The sequence below is a fragment of the Carettochelys insculpta genome, chromosome 1 (assembly GCF_033958435.1).
Source record: "Carettochelys insculpta isolate YL-2023 chromosome 1, ASM3395843v1, whole genome shotgun sequence".
NCBI classification, from domain to species: Eukaryota; Metazoa; Chordata; order Testudines; family Carettochelyidae; genus Carettochelys; species Carettochelys insculpta.
In genome coordinates, this window is record NC_134137.1 from 50,749,687 (window position 1) to 50,776,628 (window position 26,942).

The following is a 26,942-nucleotide window of genomic DNA, read 5'->3' on the forward strand; positions in this document are numbered from 1 at the left end:
AAGAGCTTTCTGTCACGAGATCATCTTCCCAAAACATATACATCCACCGACTTTAAGTTGGACTGCAAGCCAAAAGAACTGCTTCAAGAAATAGTCAATCTCGGCCTGTCGATTGTACTTCCTAATACCACAACTGCATTATGTATTTTTATCAGTCTCCTTGCATCAGTGGCTTCAGATGAATGCACATTCAATGCATTAAAACACGTAAAGAACCACCATCATTCTACAATGGGACAACAATGTCTGAATGGGCTTGAAATGTTTAACAGTAATAGTGATGCTGCATGCAAATTAGATTTTTCTTCAACTACCAATGAGTTTGCACACAATAAAGCCAGAAAAGCATTCCTAAAATGAAGAGTTTGGCTTGCAGAGGAAACTCAAACTCAAAGTTACATTTTAATATGAGTTATTGGTACAATGACTTAATTGTTAATAAATATATGTCCCTAATGTTTTCATATATATTTTCATATTTTTTTTTATTTTAGTATGACCCTGCGGATGAGAAGTTAAGACACAGCTGGGGCCTGCGTCTTGGGCCTCTAAACTTGTCTGAGAGGGCCTGTTCATTACAAAACCTAAAGGATCAGCACAAACATTCAGAAAGTTGAGATTTAGTTCACAGCCTGTACTTGGCTAGATACTTGAAAAGGGATTTTTCCAAGGGAAAGAATGTTCTATTTGTCTTCCTCAGTGACACACCCCCAAAAAGAGAAAAGACTCTGGATCAGTAGCTTGCAATTACTTTATCAAGCAAAGAAATTCTTCATAACTTCATTAGACTCATGTCAAATCTATTCAGTTGGTATAATTACATTACTATATATGGTCCCAAGTTTCCATCTCTATGATGAACTTGCTTGCCTAGCAAAGTAATATATGGAGTATTCTTTAACACTAGAGGAAGACTTTTTCTTTTACAAATTGTAATGTTTGGGTCAAAGGAAAACATATGACAGATCAATGGCTTATAGATGTCCTTTGAAAGTGCAGCCATATCTAGACTTAATTATGTTTTGAATATCAAGGATAAGGTAAAGAATAATGCATGCAAGTCACAATTCAGTGTTTTAGTACCTTAACCAGATTTTACCTAGACCGCAAGAATATTATTCACTCAGATTGCTAATACCCTCTTTTTTTTCCCTTTCTGTTCCTTTAGAAAATACACATCTACACTATCATTCATAGCAGTGTCAGGAATCATAGAATCATAGAACAATAAAGCTGGAAGAGACCTAAAAAAGCCATCAAGTCCAGCCCCCTGCCTTAGGCAGGACAAAACCCATAAGATCAGCCCTGCCAGGGCTTTGCTGAGGCAAGACTTAAGCACCTCCAGGGATGGAAACTCCACCACTTCCCTGAGTAAACTATTCCAATGCTTCACCACCCTCCAAGTGAAAAAGTTTTTCCTAATGTTCAACCTGGACCTTCCCAACTGCAACTTGAGACCATTGTTCCATGTTCTGCCATCCGTGACCAATGTGAACAGCCTCTCTCCAGCCTCTTTGCAACCTCCCTTAACTAAGTTGAAGGGTGTTATCAAGTCCCGCCTCTGTCTTTTCTTCTGCAGACTAAACAGTCCCAATTCCCTCAACCTTTCTTCATAAGTCATATGCTCCAGCCCTCTAATTATTTTGGTCGCCCTCCACTGGACCCTCTCCAGTGTATCCACATCCTTCCTATAATTGGGGGCCCAGAACTGGACACAGTACTCCAGATGCGGCCTCACCAAAGCCAAACAAAGAGGAATAATCACGTCTCTGGCTCTACCAGCAACGCTCCTCTTGATGCAACCCAATATGCCATTAGCCTTCTTGGCTACAATGGCACACTGTTGACTCATGTCCAGCTTCTCGTCCACTACAACTCCCAGGGCCTTTTCTGCAGAACTACTACCAAGCCAGTCGGACCCCAGCCTGTAACAATGCTTGGGATTCTTCCAGCCCAAGTGCAGGACTCTGCACTTGTCCTTACTGAACCTCATCAGATTTCTTGCAGCCCAGTCTTCTAATTTGTCTAAGTCACTCTGGACCCTATCACTACCCTCCAGTGTATCTACCTCTCCCCCTAGCTTAGTGTCATCCACAAACTTGTTGAGGGTGCAATCCAACCCCTCATCCAGGTCATTGATAAATATGTTGAACAGAACAGGACCCAGAACCGAACTGTGGGGCACTCCACTAGAAACCGACCGCCATCCCAACATCGAACCGTTGATCACTACCCGCTGGGCCCGACCCTCTAGCCTGCTTTCTATCCATCTTACCGTCCATTTATCCAATCCACATTCCTTTAACTTGCTGACAAGAATATTGTGGAAGACCATATCAAAGGCTTTGCTAAAGTCAAGATAAATCATATCCATTGATTTCCCCCTATCCACAGAGCCAGTTATCTCATCGTAGAAACTAATTAGACTGGTTTGGCATGACTTGCCCTTTATGAATCCATGCTGACTATTCCTGATCACTTTCCCCCCCTCCAAGTGCCTCAAAATGACTTCCTTGAGGAGTCCCTCCGTGAGTTTTCCAGGGACTGAGGTAAGACTGACTAAGGAACGCACGCTATACAGTCTTAACTAACTGAGTTTCAAACAAACCTCCATAAAAATCACATCTCAAAAAATCCTTGCATAGATCTTTAGATCTTGAATACTCTTGAGTATTCAGCTTTAGCCTTAAATGGTTGTATCTTCAGATATAGTGTTTTAAATACTTTCTTCGTAAGACCACCCTTACCTAGAATGCACGGTTTGCTTTTTAATTTTAATTACAATAGTATAAAAACTTGCTTCCAAAGTCTTCCTATCCATTCGGTCCATCCCTGCTGCTGTAATCTTTCACCCTTCACTCTCTGTTGAAGAGTGCCCTTAAACATCCCATTTTTTCCAGAAAGCTGGACAAATGAGTTTCACTTTATTTACTCCTGACTATTTGATGAACTAGTTTTAGATGACCCTTCCTCTAAAATCAGTACCTTAGTAAGATACAAAATCCTTTGTCACGCCTAAAATCTTTGGAAATGTATTTTTAGCATAAACATGTGAAATGTCATAAACCTCTCTATTATTATGGCGATCAGACGAAATAAATCAGTGTTCCCTTTTTCTAAAAGCAATGAACTTGTTACAAACTCACTAAACCACTCCAATTAATTTAAAATAACATTGTTGTTTCAGTGGATTACATATGTAGGAATCTGGAATGTTACTGTCTGAAGGCTTAACAATCCATTCAATAAATAAAATCATCTTAGAAATACTGATTAAGAAAACGTAAAGCGAAGAGCTACATCTTGTATTCATAATACTGAATGTTGCATTCAGCAGGACAGTCGGTTTGCCCTTACTACAAAGTTTTTGTAAATAAATCTTTGACAACCTTCAGATCATATAAAAAACAAACAAACCAGGGCTACGTCTACACGTACAGCCAACATCGAAATAGACTATTTCGATGAATAACGTCTACACGTCCTCCAGGGCCGGCAACGTCGATGTTCAACTTCGACGTTGCTCAGCCCAACATCGAAATAGGCACAGCGAGGGAACATCTACACGTCAAAGTAGCACACATCGAAATAGGGATGCCAGGCACAGCTGCAGACAGGGTCACAGGGCGGACTCAACAGCAAGCCGCTCCCTTAAAGGGCCCCTCCCAGACACAGTTGCACTAAACAACACAAGATCCACAGAGCTGACAACTGGTTTCAGACCCTGTGCCTGCAGCATAGATCCCCAGCTGCCACAGAAGCAGCCAGAAGCCCTGGGCTAAGGGCTGCTGCCCACAGTGACCATAGAGCCCCGCAGGGGCTGGAGAGAGAGCATCTCTCAACCCCCCAGCTGATGGCCGCCATGGAGGACCCAGCAATTTCGACGTTGCGGGACGCGGATCGTCTACACTGTCCCTACTTCGACGTTGAATGTCGAAGTAGGGCGCTATTCCTATCTCCTCATGAGGTTAGCGGCTTCGACGTCTCGCCGCCTAACGTCGAAGTTAACTTCGAAATAGTGCCCGACGCGTGTAGACGTGACGGGCGCTATTTCGAAGTTGGTGCCGCTACTTCGAAGTAGCGTGCACGTGTAGACGCAGCCCAGGAGTGACATTTTTTATTCCCAAATGTAGTGCTTTTCATCACTGTGAGTCATGATACCTCTGCATGTCCAGTCCTCACAATCTGGCATGCGGTGGAAAACATGTTCCATTTTCTTCAGAAAGAAATCTTAGAAGGGTTGTTTTTTAAATGTTATTTACTACATGTGGGTTCATGGATTTGGCTGGGAGGGGTAAGCAAGGAACAAAATAGGGAGACAACCTTAACTTCCCCCCCGCCAGGCTGCCCCACAGCAGCCAGGAAGGAGCAGGAGACCCCTCCTGCCCAGCAAGACCAGGGAACAGAACTGGGGTCCCCTGGCTGCCCCACGGTACCTGGGGGACAGAGGCTGAAGCAGCCATAGCAGCCCCAGGAGTGCAGGGATATCTGGGGGCAGAAGCCCCAAACCTCCCCTCATCCAGCAATTTCTCTTGTTCAGGACTTGTCAGATCCTGACCATGCCAGACCAGAGAGGTGCAACCGGTAGTATTGAGACCAGTGAAGAATTTGCTTCCACTTTGCAAATAAAAGTGATCAGATTAGTGATCAGATGAAGCTGTCTGCTGTCAATGAAACAGAACAGCATCTTTGACGAAATGGAACATGTTCTGCTCCCATGCTCTTTTCTCTTCCTGGGGCTGCCTTGCCAAAAATTTACCGCCATTTTGTCCTTGTGTACAAAAGGCTTCCACCCATTGTTTAGCCTTCAAAACAGAACACAAGCCTGAAACATTCTACACATGCACACTTTCCTCTTTTACCATAAATGCGGACTGTTGTGTTAACAGATTTGACCGATGGGCCACTCTTCACATGGCAGGTATACTGGCCTTTGTCAATATCACGCACTTTGTCAACAACAAGAATACTGTAGAAAATATTGGCATCTGTATTCCTTTGCCCGATGCGTTTGGTTATAAGTGCTGTGTGGTTTGCCTGGAAAGAAAAAAAGTGAAAGTCAAATATACTATTAATTATTAATAATAGTGTAATTTAATGGCGGTGCCCAGGCCCCTGGTCTTTAGAACACACAGAAAGACCTGGACTCCACCCCCAAAGGGCTTACAAATTAAGCAGACATCATATTAGAATTATAAAGTCATAGAATCATAGAATACTAGGACTGAAAGGGACCTCGAGAGGCCATCGAGTCCAGTCCCCTGCATCAATGGCAGGACCAAGTACTGTCTAAACCACCCCTGACAGACATCTATCTAACCTGTTCTTAAATATCTCCAGCAATGGAGATTCCACAACCTCCCTTGGCAATTTATTCCACTGTTTGACCACCCTGACAGTTAGGAACTTTTTCCTAATGTCCAACCTAAACCTCCCTTGCTGCAGTTTAAGCCCATTGCCTCTTGTTCTATCCTCAGAGTCCCAGAAGAACAAGTTTTCTCCCTCCTCCTTATGACTCCCTTTTAGATACCTGAAAACCGCTATCATGTCTCCCCTCAATTATTGATTTATTTTGAATTCTAATAGCATCCAAAATTTCTAGGCACTTTCCAAATACAGCCCAGGGCCAGGCCACTATGTGCAGTGGAAAATGTAATGATGGAATGAGTAATGGCTACTACTTGGGCTCTGTTCACAGAGTCTCTGCTGCTCATGGCTGTATGGAATGCAATGTAAGAGTTGCCACTGGGATTCACTGCACAAGGGCAGACTTCCCTGGCTCCAGTGTGATGGGGCAGGGAAGGACTATCACGCCCAACTGCCTCTGTACCTCTTCCATTTTTCTCGCTCTGCAGTAAGGAGGGGCTTGGAGAGGAGTGGGAGAACAAGAAGGCATCTGCTATCTTTCAGACTACTTGACCAAAGGTGGACTCTCTGGGTTACTAGTCACAGTTAATGCATGCTTGTGTAGCTATCACCACAGAACTGGGCCTAACGTGGTATTGCATTTGGGGTCTTTCTAAGGAAACTCATACAGCACAGAGCCAGAATGACGTTCCCCCCTATCAACTCCTATCGCCCAAGAAAGGAAACCCCCTGGAGTGAATGAAAGGCTTATGTGTTAACCTGTGTGCCGGCAAACCCTGAGTGTAAAATGTAATCCAGGTATTCATCACTACGGTATGACATCTACCAATTTTGTTGGTGGCTGCACAGTGATTTCCCAACTTTCCATATTGACAGCGGAAGGGCTTAGAGCAGGGAGAGTAGGTGAAGATGAGAGCTGAGCTGTGCTTAGGGCCTGAGTTGTGTGGCACCTAGGAGATGAAGCTGAAAAATGCAAGTGCTGCTGATGAGACAGTCAATGAAGAGAACCAAGAAAAGGGCTGAAGCAATGGGAGAGGCAGATTGTGTTAGACAGAGCATACTGAATTAAATAGAGAAGACGGAGGAGTCCTAAGTAAAGCGTTGAATACGGTTATCGTATTTGACCTTTCAAAAAAGAGGACGCTCCTGACAGAGAGTGTTTCTGGTTCTATTAATGTACTATATAGATTATAGCACATTAATACAATGGTGAGTTGGTAGATACTGATACAGACACACTCCATTTCAGGAGGATCCTCCTTTTTAAATAGTAACCCTAATGTCAAATAAATAGGAGAAGACATAGGAGGCCAGAGGAGAGCCAATTTACAGCAGAGAAGGTGTGTTCCAGGGTATTAGCAGCAGGAACTGAGAAGGAGGGCAATTCTAGAAACATTAGCAAGAGAAATGCCAAGATTTGGCAAGAGACTAGGGTGGAGCAGAAGATAAACTGAAGCTGAGGAGTTACGTCCTCCAATGCCCCCTCTGCCTTTGACTGCAGTGCTTATTTAACCCAGAACATCGCTATTGTCTGACAAAATAGTGAGCACCTACCATCTACATAAAAACAAGCGCTCCTTCATCGTGCAAAGTGTGATGGTAAGCAGTGGCTGGCGAAGCAACAAAGTGCCCCTCTAGCAGGCTTAGAGCCTTGTTAGGTGCTAAGTTAATTATTTCAGAGATGAAAAAAATGCTAGTGAAAGAGTTACAGTAATGCTAGAAGCAGCTGTGGTAATCATTCTTATGTAGCGTAATCATAATTTCAGGTTGCAATTAGGCACAATGACTGACATAATAAATGACTGTAACATGAATCGATTGTATAAATCAAACTGACATGAAAGGACTGGGAGCTGTAAATGAATGTCAAATTTCTTATCAGCTTAACACGGACTCCCTGGCAGTTGTTTTGTAAATGACAAGTATTTATGAGGATGCTCCCAATCTCGGAGGCGGGAGGAGAGGGGAAATACATTCAAGATCATTCTTGTAGTTGTCAAAGCAAGAGAATTGTTCATGTGACACTTAACAAATGAGATCTTGGCTAGCTGACTCGTAATATCTTTTCTAAACATGCTTGAGTCGGGTGCCTGACTGTCTGCCAGTCCTTTATATGAATGGCCTCAGAAAGATGGCTTAACTGAAAACGTCTCTGTTACAAAAGAGAATTTGGCACTGGATGATAAATTTCTAGTACTTCGCAGAACCCAAAAAGATGAAGGATGAAAGAATTCTACTTTTCACTCCTGATTATGCAATGTACCTTGGCTAGTGTGTAAACATGTTTACTTATTCAATTCAGCAAAAAATCATCACAAATCGGCAATAAAAGACATGCCCATGAGGGTCCTGGCAATGGAATTCCAAGTATTACAAGCGTTTCAAGCCAAAATTCCTATTGGGATGGCTTATTAATGGGGTGCTGTTTTAGAAAATGACCAATATCTCTACATACAAACCAAAGCACTCACCTCACCCGGGTAACTCCATGTCATCTGAACTCGAGTGTTCCAGGCTGCAGCAACTGTACAGTTAATGGCAAGTGTATCTCCTTTCAGCAATTTGACTAGATTTGGAGTGCTTAGTTGAACATCAAATATTGTGTTGGCTGCAAATCATAAAGACAAAGGGAAAGTGAGTCGCATCGCACCAATATAATGCCATGTTTACAAGAATGAGATAGATGAACGCCACTCACTTTGTCGATGTGTTAGGTATTTTGTACTATACGTATGCCCGTTGATGGTTGTCTCACAGCTCATGAGGCCTATAAATCGGTACGTTGCCTTGGGGATTACAAAGCCTTTCGTGCTATCCCAAATTATTGTCTTCCCATCAGGAACTAGTGTTTCTCGTGGAATCTGAAAATGAAGAACATATTTTTTAAACTAATCCATTGTTATTTCCACAGAATTCTTCCCTTCCCTTTGAAGACCTAGTAAAAAAGAATTTAAAAATTAATCTACAAATGCCAATCAACTCACAAATGACAATGGTTACTTAGGCATTATTTTCAAACCAATTTTTACATTACATTAAAAGAAACCCTAGGTGCAGAATATGAAGGTTTCACTGTTTTCATCAATGCATTATTTACTACAAGATGTAAATTGGTATACAGAAGATTGATACTAACATTAGCGTAATATACAAAGCTATTGGATTTCAGTGGCAGCCAAAGTGCCTGTCTCAGACAGACTTTGTAATTAACTATCCTGGCGTGGCTATTGAGGAACAAATACACACTTTCCCTCCAGCTGACAGATTAACTTCATTTGCTGTCATCTTGTGCCTATTGACAAATGCCAGCTCAGATTCAGTTTGATGAGTCTCTTGATTTCTATTGTCTTCTAAGGGCTCTGAATTGTTTCAGAAAAAGTGTGAATAATATGTGCACATGTGCTCAGACTGACACATCATAATATACATACTTCTCATGACTATCACAGAACACAGTCCGTGAATCGTAAAGCTGCACAGCTTCCTGTGTGATGCAAATTGTAGTTCTTACTGGAAAATGAAAAAAAGGCCACAGGAGGCTGTGGGCTTACTTTTTCAGAAGTGATTAGTGATTTTTGCTACTCAACTTGCGACACATTAAAATGTGCCTTACATTCATAGGGCTGATGTTCAGCCCTGAAAATGAGGCACCTTTGAGGCATCTCAGTGTAAATACCAAAAATTGGAAGAACCCAAAATCATCAGTCATGTCTGAAACTTTAGGCCCTAAAGACCAATGCAAGCCCTGGCACGTGGGATGTACAGTGAAGAAATAATCAAATGCTCTGTCCGTGGCAGCAGTTAATATTTTACTCGATCACCTTCTGAATTTTAAATTCGTTTTGCTACAAGAAAAACCTGCAAAGGCAAAATCTGATATCAGCACAGTGGTTCATGCAAAAACAAGTTAAGAACTCTTGTTTTCTACTCCTCCCAACTATACATTTCACTATATAGCATCTTGAGCATCATTAGATAATTACTGATTTCCTAACATCTCCCCCACACACACTTCAAATTTATGAACGGCTTCAGTAACAAAAATCCCACACCTCAAAAAAAAAAAAAAGAAAAGAAAAGAAAGCAATGGGCAAAAGGTTCAGCGCACAGAAATTTACATTTCTGTACTGACTCGTTTTAAAGAAGATCGGGGCCTTTTAAAGCTTCCTCGCTGCTGAGCGGAGATGTATTAGTGTTCTAAGAAAGGAATGGTTTGTGCCCTTCCCCACCTGAAGAACACAAAATACCTCCTCCTGCTACTTCTTCCTGCCCCCCAGCTGCTGCGTCCCTTTCACCTCCTTTCTTTCCCCTCCCTTAACCCGAGAAATGGTCTCCGGACCAGCCCTCTACCTCCTGCAGCCATTGCCTTAAGGATGGATGCCCAGAGTGTGGGGCTTGTGACTCAGTAGCTTCTTCCTGCACAGAACACCTTCCCTTTCAAATGTGGCACACCCTCCCTGCTGCTCATTCAGCACAGGCCTAAAGCAGCCCTCAAAATCCCCTTCACTCATCTCCTGCCATTTCCTCTCACAGACATGAATGATGAAAGAGGAACACTAATTAACAGCTAGCACAAAAGTGCTCCAAGAGAATAGCATTCCTTATCTTCACAACATCTGATAAGAGGCTATAATAAGCATGCAAATCACAGGGGACGGGTATGTGTTACACACATAAGCACAGTCCATTACTTTATAGCCTGCTGGCTGACACTCAGCAGGGCCTGCATTCTAAGGCCCGCGCTATTGTCATTACTGTTTCTGCATACAAACGGTATGATTAACCAGTCCACGGCTCCATTTTCAAGCCACCCAGCTGGACTTGCCCCTGCTGGCTCGGGGAGGTGCAGGTTGTCTTCATTGTTTCACTGCTGCACTCCCCCAAGGGTTCTGCTGGGAGATAAGAGAGGGATTCAATTTGCAGTGGAGGGCTCCACAGGAGCCCCACAAGCAGATGCTGCCCATGCTGAGCTGAATGCCTATTTGTTAATTAATCAGTTAATAAATTTGCATTAGCCTAGCTTTGAGGCTAGGAGTGTTTGTTCATCCAGCCTTAATACATAGCACATGCTCCCTTTTAGCTAGGAAGGCTGTCAACACTGATTCTCCCTGGGAGCAGTGCAGGGCAAGGGAGAGAGTCTAAATTACTAGAGCAAATCTTTATAAACTTAATCTCATTTTCTGAGGCCACAGTATAGTGTGAGACCCCCCTCAGGCTCCAGGAGTCTCAGCCATCCCTAATGCAAAGCCATGCACAGACAATTAGTAGGTGAGAGCTACATGAGCAGCTTGGGGATCTTAAAAATAAGGTGGGGGAGGCAACATAAGGTATCATCAAGGACACATTAGACAACTGAAGTCAATGTAAAGTGAAAAGCACAGGGAGGACATGAAAGCAAAGTCCTTTGGGATCCTACCCAGCAAAGCAAGTCTCCTGTGGCTGAGTCAGATCAAAAAGTCCCAGGTGCACCAGTCAACTTCTCTGAGGAGAAGACAGCCAAGGATTTCTTCCAGATGGAAAGAACAGAACCAGGCCAGGTCCTCACCTTCACAGTCTTTCTCTAATCTCCCCAGCCCTATTCTTGGATCTTACTGAGCCACCCTCAGAGTTCACTCCATTCCACCCACACCGCTCCCCTCCACGACCTGCTTACCCGCTTTCCCCACCACCTTCTCCTCACAGCCCTGATGCACAGAGCCACTGTGACTGAACCACTCCTCTCTCCTTCAAATCACACCACTTCTGCCAAGGGGCCTGCATGAAACCACCAGGGACTAATTTTCAGAAAGAGTTGACGTGATCCAGAATCACTTAGTTGTTATTATCATTTTATTTTGTTTTCCCCTACCACCTAGAAGCCCTAGTCATGGACCAGAAGCTCACTGTGCTAGGTGCTGTACAAATATAGAACAGAAAAATAGTTCCTGACCCCAAAGAACTCACTATCTAAATATTAAACAGAGATAATAGATGGCGTCTGGCATGAGCGAGTACAAGAAAACAATGAGACAAGATTGGTCAGTGTAGCTTAAGTAAACATGGGATGTTCTTATTATTATACATATACGTATTTATATCACGCATATAACCATAGCAGATAAGTTACCCTACGTGTCTGGTCTCTCTTCTTGTTTCCATTTGCCAGTTCTTGATGACAGACGCTGTCTTTCAATATAGTCACAGAGAGATAGCCGTGCTAGTCTATAGACTATCAAAACAAAAAAGCAGTCTGGTAGCATTTAAAGACTAACAAAATAATTTATGAGGTGATGAGCTTTCGTGGGACAGACCCACTTCTTCAGATCATCTGTTCTGGTATGGCTGTGATGGACTGCTTTTTTGTCTTTCTATATGCACAGCACCTAGTACAAGGGGCCCTTATTTTGTCTGGGGACTTACAGGCCCACCACAATATAGTACTGAAAACCTATCAGTGTAATACGAAACATTTCCAATATGTTTGGTAAGAAGGATTCTATTTTAAAATGCCAATTTAAAGGATACTGAAATGTATACTACTGAAATATCTACATCTTGCTTCATGTGAGATGGAGAAATCAGATTTGGGGAAGGACAGGTTTATAAAAGCTCACATTCTTGTGACAAATAACTCCCTAATCTTCCACACTTTTTCATGTTGATTTTCAAACATGGCTATACCTGTGTATTAATACTGTTGTTGGTATTCTCAGCCAGGGAGAGCAGCAATGGAGACAAAACAACCGCTCTAAGAGATGATTCCCTCATGGTTGGACTGAGGCAAGCTACCCTGCTGATGTGGAGAAGGCGTATGCTGTACATGTAATAGTGCCCATTTGAACTTTGGACAGAAGTTACCATAAACAGTTGCTGTGTTTGGTAATGTGGCAATCTGGCTACTAAGAATTAAATGAAAACCATTAACTAATTTCACAGGTCATTGAACACTGAGAAAAAGATTCAGTTGTTAAAGACCTAGGCTGGATTTGAAATAGTGACCCATAAACTGAAGGATCCATCTTCCTTTGCCAATCCACCATACTCTCTTAATCCCTGGCTGCAAGATTTTGATGGCTTCGTGTTGTCTATTAATTGCCATCTTGCGCAGAACGCAAACCCTGGCCCGCACACTAAATTTTAAGTTAGAACAGCTATGCCTCTCAAAACTCACATAACGTTGACATATTTATACAATAGGGAATTACATGGGATGCCCAGTCATTAGCTATCATGTGCTATTTCACTGACTAGTGTAGTTCAGAGCACTAGAGATGAATAATAAAATTTCCCCACGTTGCATCATTGAAACTAAGAAACGAAATGTGAATGGCAGTCTCCCCACGACTTCAGGATTTAGTCCACTCAAAAGGGAGGAATCACTTCCCTAGGAAGTGTGGAATGTGACGGAGATCCTATTTTCTGAATTCCTGTGAACACAGGATAGAGACCTGATGGCTCTGTGCTGTTCTTCCAGACGTTCCAGAACAGGAATCCTGGTTTTTCACGTCATTGCTAAATGAAAAAAAAAAAAAAGACTGCTTTGCCAGTTCACCTTAAGTACTAGGACTGAGGTTGTGAAATAAATCTCAGCTATCTCTCGCTACTAACGCATAGCATTGTAACCCACACACTTACCGGGTGTGGTTCATTGTCCCATGTAATGGCACTTAGCCCACATTCAGAAACATAGAGTCTTCCCTGTAGCTATAGCTAATAGCAGCTGGCTGTTAGCTCAAGCAGTAAAGGATCATGCATTGAGCTTCAGAGGCCCCAAGTTTGGGTCTACCTGTCAGTGTTACAGCATGACAAAAGTAAAACACCAAATACACAATGTAAGCACCTATAGCCTATATGTTCCAGGAAATGCTGATATGAACTAGAGAGGCACACTTCTCTTTATTGGAATGTAAAAAGTCTGTGTAACCAAGTCCCTTACTGAAAGCAAAGTTCCTACTTCCTTACAAACTGTGCTACATGGGACTTTGGTGCTATAGATCTTCGTGATCCTACACGACAAACTTCAGCTATAAGCATAGATTCTTATTCTACAACATACACACTTAATCCAGACTCCTTTTATTCTTTGCTTCTGCAGGTTGAACCTCTCTAGTCCAGCACTCGCTCAGTGGGCAACATTGGCAATCTGGCATGATTTTAGTCAGCCGGACAACCATTTTTCACGGGTGTAGCTAAGTTTCCTGGGGTCCCATAAAGTTTGTTACAGCCATCAGTCGGGCTCTGGCTGTTCTGTGCTGTTTTTAGCTGTAATTTACCCCTAGATACCTTCTAAGAACCCAGTAAGCAGCAGAAGTATTGGTAATGCTGTTAGACAATATTGACCTCCTGTGGTCCAGCGAATTCCCTGGTTTGGCACCAGTCACATCCCAAGAGTGCAGGGCTAGAGAGTTTCAACCTGTACAACCATCTAATTTTCTGGACAAGCCAACCCTGCTCCACACCTCACCAAAGAATTGTGGTCAGAATCAAAAGTGTGTTAATATAGAGAGAACTTTTAGACTCAAGTAGTTTTCCCTGTAGTGATTTTCCCTGTAGTTTAGCTTCCTTCAATCTGATTTAAGCAGTTGGAAACAAAGATGAAAATTAACATTGTTACTAACCAGGTATGCATACAGCATGAGCAAGTGCTCTATGGATCATTGTACTATTGACAATCTCTGACTTAAATTAAAACACAAGGGCCAAATCTCAGGTGCTGTAAATGGCTTAAACAATAGAGCACTGAAGTCATGGATCTGTGTTGATTCTCGCAAGCTGAAAATCTGGCCTCGCATATCTTATTTGAACAGCTCATCAGCTTTCTTGAGTCCTGCCTTACTGTTTCCTGCTACTTTACACAAACTGTTGACCTTCTCTTTCCTGCAACAATACTGTTCATCTCTCCCTTTACATATGGAGCTCACTCCATTCACAGATAAAGCATCACATCTTTGACTTGCACAGCTCTCCTCTTCTACGAGCCCTCCGCTCTATGTAAACTAAAAAAGAATAACATCAGCAAAGAAGTACTGCTCTTAGCTTGATACCTGGGGACTTAACTCATGTATGGTATTCTACTAGCTTCCTTGGGAGCCAAGTGCAGACAGGTCTGTGCATCAGGCACTTGAACATCATCCTGTGAAGTCAACGGGAGTGTCTTTATTGATTTCAGCAGTTGGACCCAGGCTGCAATGTGAGACTATCCCCTAAATCATGGGTGCCCCCAGCATATATAATTAGTTAACATTTAACACAAAGGAACAAGTATTCCTAAATTGTTCGCACACTTGAGTCACTAAAATAGTTGCAAAAATGTCACACATTAATAGCTGCAGTTATACTTTCAGAAATATACAAGGCTCAAGCTACCTTTTTTAAAGTAACAGCAATGTCTGGCGCCGTGACTCTGCATGGAATGATCATCTCTCTTTCATCAGCCATGTGTATAACTTTAGGTATGTTGCTGTGCAGTTCTACAAATGGACTGCCTGTATCTACAGAGAAGAATAAAAAAGAAAAGGTAACTATAGGAAACATTAAACAGCATATGAAAGGTGCAGCCAACTTAACCAGACAATGCTAACAGACTGCCACAACCACTTAAAAGAGGCTACTCATTTATTGTGGTAAATCAGAAGGGACTAAAGAAAATTCTCACCTGAGGCCCCATATCTCTTTAAAAATGGTGCTTTCTTTATTTCCAGATAACTTCACCAAAGAATCAGCCAATTCTCCCGATCAGTGCTGATAAGTTTCCAAGACATTTGCTTAATTTACTTTAATAATTTAGGGCTGACAAAATATTTTTGCAGATTTTTTTTCCAGTTATTACATCTCATACATGGCTCAGACTTAAAACAAAGTCCTGTATTTCTTTGTGTTTGGGTTTACTTTCTGTATTGTCATTGGAAGAAGTACACAGATGGACCTGAACTGTAATTCACCCATCAAAGAAACACACCACCAACAGCCTGTTCATGCTCCCCAGAAGTCAATCACAAAGGTCACATTGGCTTCACTCAGACGAGGATTAGGATCCTAAACATGGTCATTAAGTCAGATATTCAAGTAGCTCGTAGACTATGGACTAGTCAGCATTATTCATTGCATTCCTTGCTACCAGCACAATATCTTTGTGTCTTTCTTGTAAGTGACAAGGTGAATGAAAATGTCAGGAAAATATTTATTTCATTTAACTGCACAGCTAAGACTTGACAGTCTAATTTACTGTCTCCTTAAGCAATCATTGGCATAAACAGCTCCCATTGGGAACAGGGAACATTGCCGTTGCTTTTGCAAATGTATTATTGTTTGTGTTGTTCAACAAAGCTGGGCAAGGCCCACAACCTCTTGATCAAAATCCTGTTTGCAAGTGGTCACATCTATATTTTACACAGCATGAAGAGAAATGCTATTTGCAATATTCAAACACTGAGGTCTGGCTTTTTTTCACACCTCCAAACTGTGGACTGTTTGGTTCCTACTGCAAGGCCCATCTCTAGTTCTGGTGCATTGCCAAACAAATTCTGTTGTTTTCATTCAGTCAGAGCCCTATTCATAGCAATGGTATTTTTCCTTCCAAGACTTGCCCATTTGTGAATGTTGAAATAGAATATCACTACCATATCTCCCCTGTCGGGAATCTCCGCACACTCCTCCATGTGCAGGGAAGCAGCTACTCTTTCTAATACATTACTTTTGCTTCTTTTTCACTCAAAAGTATGTTTATCGCTTCACATAGTACAGTAAACTCTGATATCTGGCAGCTCGGGATTTGATAGATGAGATCAAATTCTTACATAAAGAAAATCATTTGAAATTGAAAAACAGTTGTGATTGCAAAAGGAGCTCATACACAGCAGAGAACTGAGTATGCAATAAAAATATTCAGAAACTTGTTAGTCTAACATTTCCTTTGCAATATGATTCAAGGAAAGACCAAGGCTGCGCCAACATGTACCATTGTAAAAGAAACAGTTTTGTTTTGCAGGGGCTGCAGTTATGGAAGAGGTCACTAAACCTTTAACATCTCCAATGAAACAGACTTATTACTCCCTTAAGGCTCATTCATCTTTGTCACAAAATCAAGAGCTACTTTCCAAAACCAGCAAACTTTGCACAGTAGTTTCCTGTATCATAATCTCCAGATCGTTACAAGTGTGAGGAAGAGCTGGTCTGAAGACTGCCGGTATTGTCTCCAGACAAAGTGTCACCACTAACTGATGCCAACTTTGCTCGAGTGGGAGCTGGACTGCCCTAACCTCACAGGACATCCCTGCCCCATTAGAGGCAGTGACAGGAAACCAGTACAAAATGTGAGGAACATTTTTTTTCCTTCGTCCTTAATGGAAACGTGTATGCTGCTATTCACACTTGGCAGAGACAGTCAAGTGCTGTAACGAAGGTAAAAAAGTTTCCTGTTCTCCTCTGAACGCAATTATTACACTCAAAGGTGGCTTTCCCCCTGTAAATCTGATGTTACAAATACACATGAGGGCATTTAGGCCTAAAAAACCAGCCATAGTGAGAGCTCAATTTGCTTGCAGAATTCCCATTGACATCACTAGGGAGTTCCGCCGTGGCCTGAGAGCAGAATACGGCCCAAAGCCTTCCAAATGTCTTCCTGCTTCTGATTAAAAAGAATATGCCTCATGTTTCCTATCAGAGTTTTGTTTTCATAATTAATCTGGAGGCTTTTCCTGAGCCCTTTTGATTTTATCCTTCTTCCTTCTTAATGCTCATAAGGGGACATAGTTATTACTTCAGGACTAGCAGCTGGTGCTGGAATAATGCAGTCAGAATGCTCCAGTGAGATAGAACTTTTCTTCCCCCATTAATAAACCTCAGGATCTCATCTTAGTCCTTCCCTCCCGCCCCTCAGCGTACCGATTGCTAGGAGCATCTGCCACATTTCCCTTCGGCTTGCCAGAGATTCATCATTCCTTCCTGAAGTGATGTAACACAGCGGTGAATTAGGCCCTTAAAGTCTAAATCTGACTTCCCTCCTCTCTTCTTCCGGGCCATCTCCAAGGATGTCGTCTCTCCAGTTCTTGGGGTTTGATTCATTTTAATGTTAGTGTAACTAGCTCTAGGTGCAAACGCAGCATAACACCGGGGTTGAATCAGGCGTTGGGAGTCTAATTCTGATTTTGAACAGTGTGGCTTATTTTCAAAACAGGAATGTTTTCTGCAATGTTGAAGACCAAAATAGCACCATGTATTAGCCTCTTTTGGTTTTAAGTATTTCACTGGGAGAAGCATGGTTATTTTTGGCAAAACAACTAGCTAAAACCAAAGAGAGAGAAAAAACCTGAATATTTGGATAAGTTGGAAGTTGCTTCTTGCTGAATATTGCATTTCAAAACAATAACTCTTCCTGCAGTTACTGGGTTTGTACGGTGTTTAATGAATTTATCAGCAATATCTTCCACTCATAATCAACATAAAAAGTAGGCACAGAATCACAAAACTCAAGAAGGTCACTTGCTGTATTGTCTGTGAACATAAATAGCACTATTTTATTGAGCTAGACATAAAAAAGATTAAAACATGAAAAAGCCTGAGTTCAGGCAATTATGATGGCAAATATCTTGCACGAACAATTGGATTAGCACACACTGGGCTTGTCTACACTGCCACCTTCCTTCGAAGGAAGGATGGTAATTAGGGTGTTGGGAGTTTACTAATAAAGTGCTGACGTGCATACGCAGCACTTCATTAAGCAAATTCCCCCCTCTCCCCCCCCGGCAACTTCGAAGTTTTAAACTTCTCAGAATTTTGAGGAGTAAAGGGACTTTGAAGATGCCCCCAGCACTTTGAAGTACCGGCAGCTGAGCCGCGGCTAGACATGGGGCACAATTTGCTTAATTTGCTTAAGCAAATTTGCTTAATTTGCTTAATTTGCCATGGGGCGGAATTTGCTTAACGAAATGCTGCATATGCACAGCACCACTTCATTAGTAAACTCCCAACACCCTGCTTACCATCCTTCCTTCGAAGGAAGGTGGTAGTGTAGACAGGCCCATTGAAATGGAATAGTCAGAAAAAAGGATGCTCCTTCTTCCCATACTGTGTAACCTCAGATTTTTTACCTTCAACTACACAAATTCAAAAAGCTTGGATATAAAACTGTCAGAAGAAAAGTCTTTTTTCCAAGCCCTGGCATCACTGATATGAGAGTTTTGCCACTGAGCAGACTCAGGATTTATATTTTGCTGATCACAATAATATCTCAGGCTCTAAAGAAACAGTTTCCCTACATACTGATACTACTTTTCTCCAATTTCTAAAGACATTTTAAGGACCAATTTATGTCCTTACATATACACATATAAATTGCATTAAAACTCCCCTTTCACTTACATTAAGGCAACCCTTGACTTAAGTTATACCGGTGCAACTTCACAGAAGTCAATTGGGTTGCACTGGTGAAACTGAAAGAAGAATTTAGCACCGTGGGAATGGACTGTACACAGAACCTGTCCTTAAGTGGACAAAGTTACTTTGCTACAGAAGGAGCCATTCAGTCAAAGAGAAATATTGAGGTAAAGAGTGATATTGAGACATAAATTAACAAACTTAGAAATCAACCTAGGACAAGACTAACTTGGCAAGCCAAATCCAAAGTATGGAGGAGTTGAACATTTCAATACTAAAGCCCACACAGTAAACCCTCGAAATGCATGACTTCGAGTTGCCCTTAACTCACATTAACACAAGTTAATCACAACTCAAAGCCATTCTGCAGCTGTTTGCCCACCAGGCTACCCCAGCTGGGTGCTGGTCAGTTTCCGGGGTCCCGCAAACATTGTGGGGAGCTGGGAACCAAGTGGCAGCCTGGTCCCCAGCTCCCCATGGTTTACAGGAGCTGGGAAACTGACCACCTCACCATGGCTTGTCAGTTTCTTGGCTCCTGCCAGCAGCAGGGGGACGAGAACCAGGCTGCTGCTTGGTTCCCAGCTCCCCACCTGCTTGTGGGACCCAGGAAACTGGCCATCACATGGCTGGCAAGTTTCCCAGGTCCCCCCAAGCAGCAGGGAGATGGGAACAAAGTGGCAGCCTGGTTCCCAGCTCCCCTGCACTGGCAGCACCAGTAAACTGACCAGCCATGTGCTGTGCAGTTTCCCAGGTCCCACAAGCAATGGGGGCAGCCTGGCTCCCAGTCCTTGCCACTCTGGGAGCCAAGAAACTGACCAGCCCTCATAGGCTAGTCAGTTTCCTGACTTACGCAAGCCAAGGTGAGATGGAAACTAGGCTGCCACCTGGTTCCCCTCTCTCACAACTTGTGCAAAATTTGAGTTACGAAGGGGTAGCGAGGAACACAACACCCACGTAACTCAGGGGTCTACGGTATCTTCAAACACAATTGGTTTATTGCTGATGGTGTTAAATCATAGGTACAATATAGTTATAATACAATTACAATATAATTCCCTACTGCCATTAACCAAGGAAACCATATGAGACACATTCTAGTCACTGCATAGTTCAGACAGTTATTGCTAGCATGGGTTCAAATGTATTCTACAGAGGACCTTGGACACAGTTATACATCATTCAAAAATTGTCAATTTATTTGTATTGAGGGAACAGCTAGAGGCTGCAATCAAAGATGAGACCCCACTGTGGTTGGCACAGTCCACAAATTATGAAAGGATAGTCCCTCCCCCAAAGTTCTTACAGTCTAATGCTTGAATAATACAAAGATTTATGCACAACCTTATCTTATGCATTGTGGGTAGTCCCAGTAAATCCAATGGAACTACTTACAGTATGCAAAGTGAAGCATTTCCATCAGCCGGAATGGAAACTATATTATGTCCATTATGATTTATGTCAATGTGCTCTAGGAGGGTTCTATTTTGTGGTATTTTCTTCTACTCTGAAACTGTGTCAACATACTGCCTACAGCTATACTACAGTTTTAACTAGTTTCCTTTTCATAACAAATGCACTATCTCATTATTGACTTTGACAATCTGCTAGCCAAAAAATACGACTCATATGACAAAGCTGTGCCAAACTGCAGAGACGGATCATGAAAGGGAGGTGCAGAGCTTCCCAGACTAGGAACATCGGGTCAAATTGTTCCACTGCCAAGTTATTACTGATTTTGAAAAAAAAGTATAGGAAGAAAATAATCTAAATCTTTGGTCAACATTCAGAGATTAGGGCTTTTGTTTGGTTTGTAGTTTGTTTTTTTTAAATCATACATTCACTAGCTGAATTCTGCTGACATTAGCGCTATCGAGCTTTAAACCAAAGTCTCTGGCAAATTGTTTTTAGATGGTCTGCCTGTTCTGAGATGTAATATCATATAAGGTTATGAAAAGTGCATCCATTAAAGTCCCAAGTAAAATCCATCCCAACCCTAAGGCTTGCTTCAGCCAGTGGCCAACAAATGGAACACCCAGTGATGTCAAAGAGAATTCTGTGCACCCATGACTTGCAGGGTGTGACACGAGGATTCCAAAGTGTGCTCCAAGGAACCCACACACTTTGAAAGTTCAAAGGTTCATTTTTTCAGTGTCCACTAATCACTCAACTTGAAACATTATGGCTATGTCTACACGAGGAGCATCTGTCTAGAGACATTACTGTCAGAAGAGATGTTCCAACAAAACTTCTGTTGACAGACCATGTCTACATATAAAAGCGGATGGATATTTTGATCTGCTCTGTTGACAGAAGGGCCCCCGTGAGCATCTACACAGTTTTTTGTTGACAATTTCTGTCAATAAAATGCATTTTCTGTGTAGATGCTCTGCGAGTTTTGTTGACAAAACCCCAGTTTTGTTGACAAAACTCACTAGTGTAGATGTAGCCTCAGACATCTTATCTTGGGCACCCAAACAATTGAAGCAACCAAATTTAGAAGACACATGTGAAAGGGTAGTCATTGGTGATCAACAAACGTGGCCACTTTGAATTATATTGAAATAAAATCTTGTTTAGTTGATTCATCTTCCAGATCTGGTACCCAGAATATTGTTAGAGGGACACACAGCAGGAATATCAAAGAATATTTCACCCTTCATGAACAGTGCCAAGGAGATAAATTAGCACATAGGAACACTGACACTGCTACTCAAAACAATTCTCATTGCTAACCAACCTGTACCATAATTAGCAGATTCCTCTCAAATTTAGCAATGGATTTCCTGAGGATGAAAAAGGAGGTTGCCATGGGTGAAAAGAAAGAAAGAAAGACCATTTGGCTCTAAAACTGGCTAAATTTCCTCCATAAAGATAGAGATGATTTCACTCTGGGGGAAGAAAATCTCAAGTTTGAATCTCTCTAGTCCAGCCCTCTCTCATCCAGCAACAGCCATAATACAGCATGATTTTAGTTAGCCAGACAATTAATTTTCATGAGTATGGCCAAGTTTCCCACGGTCCCATAAAGTTTGTTTCTAGACCGCAGTCCTGGCTGTCAGTGTTTCGTGCTCTTATTTAGCTGCAATTAACCCCTAAATGTCTTCTAAGAACCCAGTAAGCAGTGGAAGCGCTGGTAATGCTGCTAGACAATATCGACCTCCCGTTGATCAGCAATTTCTCTGGTTCAGCACCAGTCAGGTTCCAAGGATGTCGGATTAGAGAGCTTCAACCTGAATTGCTACTGCCTAAATTTGAATTGGCCTGGAGAACTGGCAATCCGGAACAAGCATTTGTTTTAATTCCTGCAGAGCTGTGGGGTTAAAATTTTGAGGTAGCCAAAGTTATGTGTTTTCTCCAGCTCTGTCATGAAAGCAAACAGCGCTAGTCATGGAGGGCTGAGCAAAATGCATGTTTGTTTTACAAAAAGAAAATGGCCCCCAGCAACACAAAAAGTCTATGCAACAGGCAGCTGGAAAAGACTACATGCCTTCACCAAGAGAGATGGGCCTGAAAATGACACAATCACTGGGGAAGCAGGGCAAGCAAGCCAGCCAGAGCTGGCGTACGGCTTTTATGACACGTTTCTTAACCATCTTCATCCCATTAAAACAGTGGTTCCCAAACTTTTCAGCCTTACAGCCTCCTTTTGATTTTTGAGAAACCTGCACGCCCCCCGGGCTCTTCTTTACCATCATCCAATCATCCTTTTAACAAAAATTCAATTTGTAATGTAAAATAAACACAAAAAGTTGATATAAAGTGTTGTTTAAAATTAAAAATAAGCACAAATAGTCTTTCCTGGCCCCTTGAAGGTGCCTGGTGCAGCCCTAGCAGGCCAGCTGTCTAGGCCCCAAACCAGCTGCCAGAGCTGACCATGAAAGCTGTCTGCCTGCGTGAGACCTGCACTGCCAGAACTACCTGCCTGAGCCCCCAGTTGCCACGGCCAGCCACCTACCCGCCTACCAGATGCCCAGGCCAGCCACCTGCCTGCACAATGTCCGCCTGAGCGCCACGCTGCCGGCACCAGATGCCCACCTACCAGCCACCCGCCCCAGCCGCAGGCCAGCTGCCCGAGCTGCCCACCCGAGCCCTACGATGCCAGGGCCAGACACTCGCCTGCCATCCTGAGCCGCCCAAGTCCCACACTGCTGGGGCGAGCCACCTGCCTGCCAGCCCAAGCCACCCAAGCCCCGCACTGCTGGGGCCAGCTGCCCACCCACCAGCCCGAGCCACGTGAACCCTGAGATGTCGGGGCCATCTGCCCAAGCACCACAAGTACCCCAAGCCAGCCAGCAAGCCCAACAAGCCACCCACCCAACCGCTACCATCCCACAAAGACAGGCACCACCAGCCCCTCGCTCTTACCCCATCCCTATCCCTCTCACCCAAGTCAGGCACACCCAGACCCCCATCTAACCCCATCCTTCTCCTCCCCACCACAACCCTCACTCACTCATCCTTGCAGAAGGCACCTAGCTCCACGTGGGTCTTCGTTGGCTGCCTGCTTTTTAAAGCAGCTGTGCCGGGTCACCTATGTAAAATGGCAGGGGCTGAGAGCTGGAAGCAAAGGCCGGATCTTTCCTGAGATGGGGGGAATGATGGGGGGTTGGGTCGCCTTGGGCTCCCCCCCAGAATTTCTTCATGCCCCCCACTTAAAACGATCTGTTTGCAAGTGGAAAACCCTGCATACCTCACTCCTGTCAGTAACATGAGCGTCCCATTGAAGGAGGTATTTGCTGAAATTACCACCACCTGACTGGCAAGCACAGTGAGAGTACAGTGCAGGGTTTGGCCCTGCGATCACAAGGAGCTTGAAAAAATCATTGCTGAGTGTCAGATTCCAATGTCCTTTGCTCTCTTCAGCTCATAGGATTTCTATGCGCTCATGCACTATACATATTCCAGTTTTCTTAGGCTATGTCTACCCAGCAGCATTATTTCAAAATAAGCTATTCCGTAAGAGATTTTCTGGAATAGCTTATTTCAAAATCATGCATCAACACACCAGCTATTTCGAAATAGTGTCCAGGTACAATAGAGCCTACTGTGGATTAGAAACCTTGGGCGCACAATAGCTTATTTTGAAATGGCCCCATTCCCTGTCTACTCAGTCCTTATTCCAAAATATCAGTAAGAATTTTCATTACCCCACAGAGAAAGGGGACTTATTTCTTCCGTTCTGTGTCTGTAACCTTTTCCTCTGCCATAGTACAATTGTATTACTGAACTGAAAGGTTTAACATATCTATTCTATTCAGTGCAGAGTCAAAGTCACTTGAATTACGGAAACCAGTAACATTTTCAAAACAGTAAGTGAGGACTTCCTGCATAAACAACGTCAACTTTCATGAGTTAGTTTCTGTGCTTGTAAATAGCAACTATTCACTTGCCTCTGCAGAGTGTTAAAACATGGGAAAGGAGCACCTTAGTGATCTCCATGGTGCTAAAATGGGAAACTCACATGTGTCCTGTGACAGGAAACAATACATAACGAATTGTGATCCCAATTTCAGAACAGTTTGTTTCCTATGCATCCCAGAAATTAATTAAAAAAAATCAAAACCTTCAAACCCTATTTGTTTCTAAATTGAGTTCAACGAATGTGTTCCGTGCTGGTTTCCAAAACACCCTAACAGAAGTTGAGGCACTTCCATTGCATTCACTTTCCCTTATCCATGATAAAATCTGACTGATTCCACAAGAGAAATGGACTGCCACCGCAGGTATCAGGAGGCATTTGGATTTCTGCTGGAGTTGGAGCCAAGTGAGATCTCTGCTTTTTTATGGTTCTTTCATGCCCCTCATAAATTTTGTAGCTTCACCTCTTTAAGGAGGACTTGAGAAGTTTCATAACAAAGGCAAGCTTCATTCCCTCACTCTTTCACAGGGTTCAAGTTCTTCCATTCCTTCTGCACTTCTTCCTTCTTTCCCCCCTCCTGATGCATCCTGGGAATGAGAGAATTCACCCCTCCCACTGCATCCTGGGAATTGCAATGCCTGGATTCAGAGCTACAGGACCCACCTAGGAACAAATTTACAAACACAAACTGGAGTAGCCCCTGCACCTAACCCACTGTAGCCATTTTCCTTTGTTCATATATTCACAAAAGTGCCTTTCCATTGGATTGCTCAACATTTCTTCTGGAAGCTGTAAAATCAATCAATTTTCCCCCCTCCTCAGAATAGTTCAGAGCAATTACATTACATGGATCAAGCAATGCAACTTAGTCCAGTACCCCTACGCTGGCATGTGTTCCCATGGTAACATATCAAGATTATCAACACACAGTTCCTCAGAAACTGATACATCACTGAAAGCAACGCCTGATTCTAAAAACTGGGTTGCTGGAGATATCTCAGCTTGGGATGGGACTTCCTCTTGAACAATCTGTCACAAGTTTCCTGGGAAGCAAGATGTAGGGTAAAATTTTCAAGAGAATCTCATTTCCATTTTCAAAAGAAACATAGGTTCTTCTAAGTCCAAATCACATTGAAAGTCAACAGGCCTTAGGCTCCTAAATCATGAAGGTGCACTTGAAATTTGTTCCCTGGCATATTAAAGATTTTTGTTCTGCCTGCGGAGATTGCACTGTCTCTCAAACTCTGTTTCTTTCCAGTCGTCTGCATCCGCTAGGAAGTCCACCCTGACTCTTGTGTACCTGACATAGGTTCTCTTTCAAATACAAGGACACTACACAACTCGTAAAGCACTCAGCAGGGAGAAAGACTCATCTTGTCTCAGCTTAACTCAGTGATGCACAGGTAGTGCTAACCCTCATGGCAGGAAAAAGAATGAGAGAAAGAGGGAGACACCAACATCCCGGAGTCTCCCATATGTAGCAATGTGGACTTAGCACATGGGTTCTTAATGTGGAGTCAGAGTGTCAGGTTGTCACAATATCTTTGTTCTTCTCATATTGCTAAATGGAAGAGATAGATGGACATACACACGTCATAGAACTGGAAGGGACCTTGGGAGGTCATTGAGTCCAGTCCCCTGCCCTCTTGGCAGGACCAAGCACCATGCTTTTCAAAAAAAAAAAATTAGTCTATGTGCCCCAGATCCCAAAATGGCTCCCTCAAGGACTGAGCTCCCAGCCCTAGGTTTAGCAGGCCAATGCTTGAGCCACTGAGGTATCCCTGCCTCCTAATTAGGCTGGAAGGTTTAAGGGAGGAGTTGGTAGTCTCAGTAAGAAAAAGGTTAAGAACTGCATATTTTCATGGGCAGCAAGAGATGTCAGTCAATAAATTAGCAACCTCCTACCTTTTTTACACATTTAGGGATACATTCAAGCTGGCTGCCCATAGCTATGCTATCGAAAGTCACATAGGTAAGTGGCTGAATGCTGAGAGGGGCATATGCTTTCTTAAGGCGTGTCTACACTACACAAATAACTTTGAAGCTGCCTACTTCAAAGTTCAGCATCTATACACACCCAAATTCAAAGTTAAACTTTGAAGTGGGGCACTACTCCATCCCCAGGAATGGAGTAAGGACTTTGAAGTTGAGCTCCCCACTCCAAAGTTAACTGCAAAGTAAGGGCAAATGCGTGTAGACTCTCTCCTGGCTACTTCGATGTAGTGCCTAACTTCGAAGTTAAATTCTACGGTATTTCCTAGTGTAGATGCACCCATTCTGATTTTCGGAAGTAGACAAAACTGAAGTGTATATATTACTGGGCAATTCTAGGTAAGGCAGGATATAAATCCTACTGGACAGGTTACTTGTTTTCTGTCAGAGATAGATAATACATCTTATTGGTTCCAATTTTGAACAGCCTCGATCACGTTCTTCACTTTACACAACCAAAACCAAGAAATACCAAACCCAGCATCACTTCACTAGAGAAGGCAGATACATAATTTCAAAAAGTTTCCATTTTGGATCCTCTCTATCGCAGGTCTTAAAATCTATTAATCTGATACCTGACATCTAATAACTCTTTTGTTGTAAATTCAAGGCATTAAAGCTCAAAAGAAAATACAAAACCTGTAGGGTTTATTGTGATCTTATTTTTAGTGAACTTTGCACTTGAGTCATATTCCTGTAGAGAACAGGGCTAGCAATTTATTCTTGTTACAGTAAATTAACTGCTTATTGTAGGCATATCCCGTATATTACACAGTCTTTGGTTGTTGAACACAAAAGAGCCAGTTTTCAGAATGATAAAAAATCGAATCAACATATTCAATATCTCATAGAATTCCAGAGTACTGAATGT

At 42.7% G+C, this 26,942-nt stretch overlaps 1 protein-coding gene across 2 annotated transcripts in view; it reads right to left on the reverse strand.

Annotated features, from left to right (window-relative positions):
- The window catches only part of FLT1 (fms related receptor tyrosine kinase 1), a 150,010-nt gene that overhangs the window by 102,651 nt on the left and 20,417 nt on the right, over positions 1 to 26,942 (reverse strand). For both annotated transcript variants that reach the window (XM_074985957.1, XM_074985949.1), the window contains 4 exons: positions 14,713 to 14,837; positions 8,066 to 8,228; positions 7,839 to 7,975; positions 4,863 to 5,037 (listed from right to left, as the gene is read on the reverse strand). In XM_074985957.1, the coding sequence (XP_074842058.1) occupies positions 4,863 to 5,037; positions 7,839 to 7,975; positions 8,066 to 8,228; positions 14,713 to 14,837 (600 nt within the window). The remainder of the gene's footprint in view (positions 1 to 4,862; positions 5,038 to 7,838; positions 7,976 to 8,065; positions 8,229 to 14,712; positions 14,838 to 26,942) is intronic.